Raw genomic sequence first — 11,726 nt, 5'->3', positions numbered from 1 at the left:
TAATTCAAACACCATATGTCTCCTAATACATGTGTTCTAGACCTCAGGGTTAAGGGACAACCCTCTTTGATTTATTTCCTTTCTTACTGTTTACTTGAAATACCTCTACCCCCTTACCTTGGTGAGTGAGGTAGTCTGCAGGCTCTTTTTCTTGGACTTCTGAGTGTCAAAATTTGCAGTTTCTTTGTTTATTGCATTCCCAGTTCAGAGAAGAGTTTATCAAAATCCTTTGAGCCAAAATGGCCAAGAGCTAGTTTTTTTAAAATTCAAAAATAGCCATGCACTTATTGCAAAAATTTGGAAAAATTAATATTTGTGCAACGTTTATAAAATTAAGGCTAACAGATTCAAACGAAGTCAAAATCACGATCTGCAAATTTTGTAAGAAAGCTAAGATCCTAAGGATCAAATCAGCTTTTAAAAATTAAGTTTTAATACACAAGAAATTGTAGAAAAATCAAACTTCACTGCTGTTCACATAGGTTTTTTAGCTTTGCACCATTTTTGTAATTCATTTGTAAGGTGCGTTGGAAAGCTATTTTCATGTAGTTTATAAAAATAAATTTTTTGGGTTGAAGAAACTCTGTAAAGATGGCGTAAAATTTATTTCTTTATACTGTTTCTGTAGGAAATGTAAAAATGAAAATGCTCACATATTCTACGCAATTGAGGGGACAAATGATGTTAAATTTGAGCTCAAGATACATCGTTGGAAAGATAATTTTGCAAGAAATATATAGGGACTTTGCGTGTTAGGATTGGAGATCACAAAAATGACAAAAAATAGTCTATTTTGCTGTTGAAACACTGAAAACACAAAACAAGGAGAGATCTCACTATTTTCGCTATAACTTATGATTTTGATGTCCGTTTTGAGTGAAACCACTTGTGTTTGAAAGCTAATTTTGTGAGGATCAAAACGGAATGATTGCATGCAAGGTTCAAAGGCCAAAAAAATAAAAATCAGTCTCCCTTGTCGCTGTATTTTATTGTTTTCCTTGTAACTCAATGATCTGATGTCTATTTTTGGTAAAACAAGTTGGGTTAGAAAGATTTTTCACTGCACAATCCAAATATACAGAGGTTAGGATAAACAAAATACATTCAGATGGTCAAAATTTACTCACACAGTGGTTGGACATAGAAAGCTCCAAGCTTTTTCATGAAGGAGGTGCAAAATCTTTATCTTCTTACTTTGATCGGTGAAAACATTGAGAAAGAAAGATGAAAGAGTATTTTTACCTTGCTTGAATGTTCAGAGAACAATCAACACACTCCTTTTAAACATGCAAGGGCAAAAATGATTTCCCTTGGTACAGCAAAGTCACGGATGGGGTTTCCAAGAAGAAAGAAAGTGCAGGTTTGGTTCTTCCTTGTGTGGAGGGGGAAGGGGTTCACCTTTTGGTGATGAGGAGTAGCGAGTTTTAGGCCAGAACTCACTAAAAAATTGAAGAGAATGCTAGGGAGAAGAGAGAAACCGAGAGTGTGTGAAAAAGAACTTTTCACAGTGAGGGAGAATAGTGTTTCACTAAATGCCACATAGCATGCTTTCCTTCTTCAACGCATGCAAGGGCACACATGGCATTACACATGGCACTCTTTCCTTCTTCAACACTTGGCTCTACACATGCATGCCACATTTCTTCTTTCTTTGCCACCTTTCAACAAATGGCAACACATAGCATTATGCATGTTAGGGCTTGCCACCTTTCAACACGTGGTTGCACATGTGTCACGCATGTAAGGGCTGGTCTTGCCACTTTTCGCCACCTATCTTATGGTTTTGCCACTTATCGTCACCTATCTCATGATTTTGTTACCTATCTCATGCATGCATGAAATCATGAGGGTAGTCAGGTTATTTCGTGATTCATTCTATGAATTAAAATCCTGAAAAACCTTGTTGAAGCAAAATCTACCTTGCTAAGGTTTGAACCCAAAGACTTCTAACTCTATACTAAGGACTAACCATACTACTATTGCACCACCTTTGCTAGTGCATATAGCATTTACAACTTAAATATAATTATGGGATTTCTAAATAATCCAAAGCATTGAGATCCATCTGATAAAAATCAAACACATATCGACAAATTATTTGAACGAAACAAAATAAATACTTTTATCTCAAAACTTCTTTAACCAAAATTATAAAATTTTGTAAAATACATTTAATTGCTTTTGAAAGAGATAAAATTGTGTTGACACATATTAAGATGGAGGGAGCAAAAATCAAGATGTTACAAAATTGACCTAGAAATAGGCTAAAAATAAGGAAGAATTAGGAGATGCAAGTATTGTATGATCAAAAGTAGTGATCTGCAAAGTTGCAATCAAATAAAGTAGGTATTTAACAAATGTAGTATATGATGAAACCTAGGTTAAACTCCATAGAATACTTCCACTATTGAATACAATTAGGAAAGACATGTTTGGAGGATTTTATCATGCCACAATATTCAATTAATCAAAGGCAACATGAAAATTGTTTCAAAAAAATAATTAACAAAGTTTAACCTAAGAAACTATTATGTAATGGTTCAATTCATCACAGATTGTCAGAATAGATACGATTCCGTTCCATTCTATTAATCTCGAATTATCTATATTCACCTTCAAGCATTTAACAATATACATGCACCAATCAGCAACCACACAATTAATGCTATGTTAATTGATCTATATTCTATTCGATTAACCTTAATCTCAAATTTGTGATTAGGCCTCTGATTGAACCTAATCAAATCTAAATTGATTAATTTGAAATTAATTATCCAATTTTTGAATCATTAAGATTTTGTTTAATCAAATCATATTAATTAAACTCAGTCAAGTTTAATTTGAAGTAAATTCAGAATCGAAAGAAAGAAGGAAAAATCATAATTTGAATTCAAAGTATAAACACAAAACCTCATAACCCAACCATTGCAATGAGGAATCCTCTAGGTTGATTGTGAAATTAGCCTCTTTTGGTTATCTCTATGGATGCTCAAAACTAAGAAAATGTCAAGAGTTTACAGAGAAAAGAGACCTCTTCAGAAAAAAAAAAAAAAACAAAGAAAATTATATTCAAAAATTATGAAACCAAGTGTTTTTCCAATTTCCTCTAAAACTTAAAATAATTATCTGATATAAGTCAAATTCCTAAGCTACCCTTAGTCCAATTAAAATCCTTTTGAATAAGTTTTCCAATGACATACAATTTGCTTGATTTGAAACTAAATTGAATGAGATGTATCCACTTAAGTGAGGGAGAGTCTTACTATTTGGCAACAACTTGTGTTCAACTTTGGACCCAATTTTGACCTTAAATTTGATCAAATTAGTCAACATGAATTTCTAAAGAAATTGTAGATCTCTATCTTAGCCTTCTAAAGCTACCAAGATCACTCAAATCAAATATCTACAACTCCAGATATTGCCTACACAAGGGAGAAAGGTCAAGATGTAGAAAAATTTGAGAATTAAGTAAGAAATTCATATAAATTTATTAAAGACCCAACATCGTAAAACATCATTTAAATAATGGAATTAAGCTCAACTAACATCCAAATAGACCTATTATACACCTTTAATGATTGCTTGAAAAGCAACTAATCAAATTAGAAATTATTTTTTAAAATTACATTAAATGATTCTTAACTATCTAAATTAAGGTATATGAGAATTTTATTTATATAAGAGGAAACAAAAATATGAAATCAAATACCAGTTGCAAAATTGACCAAAAAAATGACCAAAAGAGCCCTAGGATAGGCCTATGATGTTGGCCTATTTTGAGTAAGATCATGACATGAGAAAAATCTGAAACTTTTATGGTAATTTATTATATCAAATAATGTTATGGACATTCAAAAAGTAAGACTAAAAGTTAAGTATAAAAATTTGCAAAATTTCCTAAAAGTTGGCTTGCATATGACATGGACATGGTGCAACATTTAGACAAAACTTTTCAATATTCTAATCTTTTTAAATTAGAACAATTGGCATATTGCTAGAGTTTCAAATAGAAGTCAAATTTATCCAATTATAGTGTAGAATGAGCTAAACAAAAAGAAACTAATGAAAAAAAGGATGAGTATATCAAAACACCAGGAAGGAAGACTTGAGTTAATGACTAACTTTAGCCGATTAGCCTAACTAAATCACAACTAAAAACCCCTCCATAATTAACCAAGCAAGTACAAATGGGATAACAAAGTGACATTATAAGGGCAAAAAATTCAAAAATGTGCAAGACTTTTGTGAAAACTTTTCACATAGAACAAGACCTTGTGAAGTTGGCTTCAACATGAGAATCGTTGGTTTAACACCCATTTATTTAGTTGTAAGATCCTTGCACCAAATAAAGCAAGAATTTTTTTTTGAAAACTCCATGCAAAAGCCAAGGCCATTTCACATAAACCTTGTAGAAGCAAAAGAGAAACACTTGACAAATTTCCAAATTCAGCAACTTAGAACTTTTCTAAATCATTTGATAGTAACCAACACTCAATAACCAAACCCCACACCATCAACTATGTAATATTCCTTGACCAAATTCATGAAAAATTCAAGAAAAACCTACACAAGACTACCCCACCAAAATAATAAAGTAACAAACTATAACGCTTTGAGAGCTCAATTAGCACATGAGAATCTAACTTAAAGGAGCAAAGAGGAAGTCAAAATCTATTAAATATTGTAAAGAGAAAAGAGAATCAATCCCTCAAAGCACATTTCAACCAAAAAGAGACAAAATCAAGTAAGAGAGGATAGTATCTTTCATGAATCAAAAGAAATGTTATGCTAATGAATTTTTGGGTTAAGGAAAACCCTTAATCCCTTTTATTTATGAAAATTTTGTGGCCTTGGTGATTGCATAAAAATAAAATTGACTAGAAAAAGAAAAATAAAAAAAACCACTAAAAATAGCGAAAACAAAAATTTCTATAAAAACAACATAATAAATTATAAATGGATATTATGAAAATTTTTTATTGATGACCTTACTTGCTATATGATATATTCTTGATATTACGATGAATATATGGTGTTTCATGCTTTGAAATTATTTAAATTTTCTATAAATTTTGGTGTTTTCTATTTTGAAATAAGTGTTGTCTCAGTAAATATTTTCTTTTATACATGAACTGAGTTTTTAATCTTAATTAGATATTTGTATGGCATAATTATAATAACAATAACATAAATTTTATAATTTCAACTTTGGTTAGGTAAAAAAAAGGATTTTTTACAAAAATTTAAAGAAAGTTTACATTATATATATATAAGGACAGGATCTTCTAACACCAATATAAGTCTAAAAACTGTTATACCCAATTTGAACTTTTCATTTAACTTAAATCTAACGGGTTATAATTTATTGCTTTACTGGCTATTAGATTTCAGTTAAATGAAAAACTCAGATTAGATGTAAGTTTTTAAACTTAGACTGATGTAAGAAGATCCTTCCCTATATATATATATATATATATATATATATATATATATATAACTATTTTTATTAGAATTATTCTAAAGTTGATTAAATTATTTTAAATTTAACTGATATTTTAAATGAATTTTGGGAGATTTTGAAAAGAGAATTTAAGATAAAATGGACCAAAAATTGAAAATTACAATGAAAGGAATTTTTGAAACTTTGAATAGCTTTGAACCACCTTAACAAGAGAAAGAGACATGAGATTCTAAAGTTTTAAATTAATGTTGAAAAATTGAACCTTTATATAAGAAAATACTATATTTTAACCATAAATTTGACTTTAAAACTTTAAAAGTTTTGTTTAAAAAAGTAGTTGGACCAAAGAAACTATATTGACTATGTTGAGACTTGAAAGTGACTTAGGAATATGGAGGAAATGTGCTATACAAACAAAAATTTATCAAATTTTAGAAAAATGACCTTTTGCAAATAAAAAAAATTCACAGGCTAAACAATAATTTTTTAAAAATATCAGAGACTATTTTAAAATAAATTATATAGGTATTTTATTTAGATAAAGGACTATATTAGGAGTAATTTTCTATTAATTTTACTATATTTGGATTTAAAATAAATTAATCATGATTTTTTTAATAAAATGTTATTAGAAAAGGAAACTTTGTGACATTTAGAAGCAATTTGTGTAACGTCCAAAATTTTTAAGTGTCTATTTTATGCTATTAATTGATTTTCCTGATTAATTTATATGAATAAGGTTAGTAATAGATTAATTGAATATTTATTAGAATTCAAATCTATGTTGATTAGGTAGAATAGAATTAAGAATTTATAGTATAATTTTCTCTTAGGAGAGAAACTAGTATAGTTTCAGTAATTTAAATTACCAGAATAAAATAATATTAGTTGCCTTAGATCCAACGGTAGGAAGCCATCCACCTCACCTTGATCCAATGGCTCAGAATCAACCTCGTGACTCAATTGAGACCACAAGATTTATGAACCAATCAAAATTTACCAAGCAACTCCATTCATCATGGCCACTTGGATATTTTGCTTTCCCTTATCTTTTTATAAATTCATCACTTCTCTCCCTCATTCTCTTCTCCATCTTTCTCCTTTTCTTACCTCCATAAACTTTTCTCTCAAGCTCACCGATAATTGCAAATTAGAAGCATCTTTGGAATCAAATTGGTGGTCAAAGGAGGTAGGGTTCTATCTATGTTGATATGCTTATATGGATGTGTGTGCCTATCTATTTTATGTTTTAAATCTTTTAATACTAGTTTGAAGGTAGATCAAGTAGAAAAACAAAGAAGAGAAAGAAAACAGCAAGTCTGAAAATAGATTTTTCTAGGGTTTCCGTACAAATATGCTGTGTCGATTAATTATTTACCATTTAAATATTATAAAAATATTTTTAAATTTAACTAGACTCCACATCTGTCTATACATATAAATTATTAAGCAATTAGATTAGCATAAAATTAGTTATGAATTTTTGAAGTTTGGTTTAAGTTTCAGACTTTGATTTTGATCAGGTAAGCTTGCGTAAGACATAACTCATTCCACATAACTTGGATTGAGGTGAAACAAAACTTGTTAAAAAGATAAGATATATTAGTTTATACCATAAAAATGTCAAAGTCCAATTCATTTTGAGCAATTCCTAGAAGTTTTTCTGAAGTATTCCCTAGTGCTGTTGAGTCAAAAATAGAGCAACCTATTGGTGTGTAAAAACTGATTACTGGGCAAGTGTACCCGTTGTCGAAGTAATATTATTAAAATTAAAATTAAAGTACCAAGTGTCGTATCCACAGGGACTGTTATTAAGAAACTTTTCCTTAATTGCGTAATTGTTAATAAATATGAAAAATAAACCTTGTTGATGAAATTGCTAAAAGTAAAAGAATAATAAATTAAAAGGAACAGATATTCTAGTGAAAATAAATTATAGAAAATTATGACTAAAGGTATTCAATGTAAAAAGGCAAGTATCTAGACTGTAAATCCCCATAAGTGTCCAAATAACTGAAATTCTTCTTCAACTACTTAGTTCCAAACCCTTATCGCTGCAGGAAATTCTAATTTAAATCAATACCTTTCTCAAGGATAATGATTCCTAACCCTCAGTTGATTAATCAGAATCTCTTCCTTAATTAATACCCATAGGTTGCATTAAGTTCATTATGAATTTCATAATTAGGGTTAATCCTAATACATAAAACTCACGTCTTTCTATCTCTAGAAATACATTCAAGTCTTTTTAATTGAGCAATGTTAAATTCATGCAAGAATTTTACTCAAATTCAAACAAGAAAATAAGATAGAAGAAAATTGATACTATTCAATTAAACCCAAGAGAAAGGAACATGAAATAGCATTAGAAGAATTCCAGAAAATTAGTCAATTAGGATTCATTACGTCTAGATACTCAAAGGAATATTAGAACCTAAACATCTTCAAATTAAAATTACAAAAGAGTTGAAATAAAATGCTTAATCCCATCCTCTTGCCGTCTCTGAGTCTTTCGTCTCCAAAAACCGCCTCCCCAGGTTTGAGTTCAGTTCTCCTTTTATAGGAATTATCCTAGGGTTAATTTTCTCTCAAAAGTTAAATTTCTGACGCGCGTAAAAGTACACGCCCAAGTACACGGCCATGTACTTGGCCGTGTACATCTCTGTTTTCTAATAGACGCCCTTCAAAGCTTTCCATAAAAGTACACGCTCATGTACACGGCCATGTATCTGGCCGTGTACATCTCTGGTTTTGATAATACACTTCAATTGACGCGACTAGTGAGATACACGCTCATATACACAGGCATGTACTTGCTCGTGTATATCTCTGGCTTCATTATGTGTTTCAAGTCTCAATATCTTTTAAAGCTTTCACTTCTTGATCCTTTTTCCTGAAATATAAATAAAATGAAATTAATAATAGTAAATTTTATCAATGAATAGCTTAAAACTCTCAATTATCATTCATGAATTACAATGTAGGATCAAGTATAGAAAACATTTATCAAATTCTCCCGAACTTGAACTTTTGCTTGTCCCCAAGCAAAGGAATGGATCAATTTTACCCTTAACAACAAAGAATCAAATTCCTGAAATTTTTATTATTGTTATTTTTTTTATTTTTTTTTTAGAGGGAAAGTAATTCTTAAATATCAAATTGTGCTTTTTTTTGCTCTCGACCTCTGTAACTTCAGACAGAATTGAAATAAGGACCTCTCTACCATTAGCTCTTAAAATTTTAATTCAAAACTTTGAATTCTTCCACAAGGTGTTATTTAATTTTCTTTACTTTGAGCCATGATCGGCTAATAGGGTGCATTTTATGCTCCATCCCAATTAGCACAAGGTATTAATGGAAAATTTCACCCCTTGCTTTTCACATCGGTACCTCAAACAATTTCGGGGTTCTAGGATGTGATATCCGGACATTGCCTGCAATCCACATTCAACTAGATATGCTTCTATGGCATGCTCTTTTATTTCTGAGCAGAGCCCCAATTTTTAAGATATTAACGATTCTTAAAAAAAAATTGCATAGATTCAAGGGCATAGATTCAAGGTCCTCAAATCAGAAAAATCTACCGATACTTCAATCGAGAAACAATCAAAAACACAAATCCAATATCTAGAATAACTGCATATGAATCTTTTTTTATTTTTTTATTTTCAGGAATATCATCTTCTATGCAACAGTAAAATTGACTCAGTATTGCTTAAGAATAAAACAACAATTCAGTTCAAACATCTATAATTATCCACCCCACATTGTAAGATTTGCATTGTCCTCAATCAAATATAAGAATTAAAGTGCAACTGAAACTTCCCTGAAAAGTAAATAAGTAAGCAAAGAGTCGTGGGAAGTAAAGCTAATCTGGGATTTAATTGGAGAGGAAACCTGATTAAAATTTTTTTATAAGGAGATTTAACTCAGTTCATAATGACAAGAGGAGTGGAACGATCAAAATAATGCGATAAAGAAACAGAAGTAATAAACAGACAAAAGCAATTTAAATCCTAAAAAATAACATAAGTAAAAAATTCAACAACTAAGACTCCTAATTGCAGACTAAACTGCACACCATCTAAGTCTTCATCATCTATACTAAGAAAGTGGTCAGAAGGAGATGGGGTTCATGCTGGGGCGAGGATGCTTATTCAAAATATAAATAAATGAGCAAATAAATAACTAAATTAAAATAAACTAAACCTACCTAACCTAAACTATTCAATGTAATTCAACATTCAAAATTTAACATGGAGGAGTTTAAACTCCTCATTTGCAAAAGGTTTGCATTTGACCCCCTTGGTACAGTTTCAGCCTATGTTCATTCACCTTAAAATTTCCTTTTTCTGGATGAGTTAATTCAATTATACCACAAGGAAATACCTTATGCACAGTAAACGGTCCAGACCGACGGGATTTGAGTTTACCTGGGAATAATTTGAGGCGAGAGTTGTACAACAGTACTACTAAATCACCTTTTTGAAATAGTTTACCTCCCTTGATTTTTTTATGATGGTAGACCTTCAATTTTTTATCTGGTGGTTCATTAATGGATGGGTTGGGTTGCTTCTCTGATTTCCACTCCAAAACTTTGAAGTCTCTCTTTCTCCATAATGGCTTAGTGGCTTCTAAATGACACCACTGTTCTTGAGTTACCAAGCTCATATCATCTTTTCCTCTATCATGAACTAAGCTTCTTTCCAATGGGTTTGAAATCAAGAATTCCTGTGCACAATTAGAAACATAATCATCAATTACATTAATAAGGTAGCATGAATCATCTTGTTTCAAAGACTTTTTTATTACATCAGGAATTTTGAAAGTGACTTTTTCATCTCCAACCCTCAAAATTAACTCTCCATCCCTCACATCAATTATAGCCCCTGCAGTAGCTAAAAATGGACGACCTAAGATCAAGGGGACATCAGTGTCCTCGTCCATATCAAGAATCACAAAATCAACAGGAAAAATAAATTTGTCCACTTTTACAAGCACATCCTCAATGATACCCCTAGGATATTTAATTGACCTATCAGCTAATTGAATACTCATCCTAGTTGGCTTAGGTTCCCCTAAACCTAATTTCTTAAAAATTGAATATGGCATCAAATTAATGCTAGCACCTAAATCAGCTAAAGCCCTATCAACTATCAATCTACCAATGAGACAAGGAAGAGTAAAACTCCCTGGATCCTTTAATTTCTCAGGCATCTTGTTCTGTAGGATTGCTGAACATTCTTCATTAAGTGTTACTGTGGCCAACTCCTCCAATTTCTTCTTGTTGGACAATAGATCCTTCAGAAATTTGGCGTACTTAGGCATCTGTGCCAAGGCATCAACAAACGGTAAATTAATATAAAGTTGACGAAATAAGGACAGAAATTTACCAAATTGTTCATCATCCTTGTCTTTCTTCAATCTTGCTGGGTAGGGAAGTGGAGGTATGAATTCTTTCACTACAGGGGGCTTTTTCACAGGCTCCTCTTGACACTTATCCTCCCCTTCAACTACATCTTTTTCTGTTTCTTGCTTCCCCTTCTCTTGTAATATTCTGTCACTCCTTAATGTTACTGCATTGACCTGCTCCCTAGGATTAGTCTCAGTATTGCCAGGCAAGCTTCCTTGGGGTCTTTCTGAGAGGAGTCTAGAAATTTGACCCAACTGAATTTCTAGATTATGGATAGAGGCTTGTTGATTTCTTAGTGCTGTCTCAGTGGATTGGAACCGAGATTCTGAGGTTTGAATGAATTTGGTCATTAGCTCCTCAAGGTTTGACTTCTTTTCGGCTGGGGGTGGTGGTTGATGTGGAGTTTGTTGAAACCCTGAGGGTGTGTTGTTCCGCATTGGTTGTTAATTGTTGTTCCACGGTGGGTTTGTATAGTTCCTCCAGCCCGGATTATTCATGCCATTATAATTTTGGTACAGAGGTCTGTTTCCTATCACATTGGCATGTTCTTCCTGAGTAGCTCGACACTCATGATTAGGGTGGCCTCCTCCATAAATATCACATCTCATCACTGGAGCAACTGGATGGTTAACAGATAAACCATCAATCTTCTTTCCTAAGGCTTCAACTTGCATTGCCAAGGATGTCACTGCATCAAGACTATAGATCCCTGCCGATTTTGCAGGTTTGGATCAAGTGGAGCTCCACTGATAGCTGTTCATTGCCATTTCTTCAAACAGTTCTTGTGCAGCCCTTGGTGTCTTGCTATTCAAAGTGCCCCCAGCTGCAGCATCTATCATTTGTCTTGTGGCT

General features: G+C 31.8%; 1 protein-coding gene across 1 annotated transcript; it reads right to left on the bottom strand.

The window, feature by feature from the left end:
* Positions 1-1,502: 1,502 nt before the first annotated feature.
* On the bottom strand, positions 1,503-11,311 carry LOC113850875. The gene is made up of 3 exons (XM_027481399.1): positions 10,274-11,311; positions 9,989-10,192; positions 1,503-1,658 (listed from the first exon to the last, which is right to left on the bottom strand). Exons 1-3 carry the CDS (start codon positions 11,309-11,311, stop codon positions 1,503-1,505), a joined length of 1,398 nt encoding a protein of 465 aa, XP_027337200.1.
* Positions 11,312-11,726: the final 415 nt, after the last annotated feature.

The sequence above is a fragment of the Abrus precatorius genome, unplaced genomic scaffold, assembly GCF_003935025.1.
Source record: "Abrus precatorius isolate BTA unplaced genomic scaffold, Abrus_2018 Scaffold9, whole genome shotgun sequence".
In the NCBI taxonomy this organism is placed as follows: domain Eukaryota; kingdom Viridiplantae; phylum Streptophyta; class Magnoliopsida; order Fabales; family Fabaceae; genus Abrus; species Abrus precatorius.
This window is presented reverse-complemented; position numbering and strand designations above follow the sequence as displayed.

Excerpts from the sequence above, each read along its gene's own strand:
- LOC113850875 (XM_027481399.1), bottom strand. The coding sequence starts at position 11,311 with ATGCGGAACAACACACCCTCAGGGTTTCAACAAACTCCACATCAACCA. Across the intron at positions 10,193-10,273 it reads TCACTTTCAAAATTCCTGAT|GAATTCTTGATTTCAAACCC; the intron begins GTAATAAAAAAG and ends AATTGTGCACAG. Across the intron at positions 1,659-9,988 it reads CACCAGATAAAAAATTGAAG|GTGGCAAAGAAAGAAGAAAT; the intron begins GTCTACCATCAT and ends ATTTGTTGAAAG.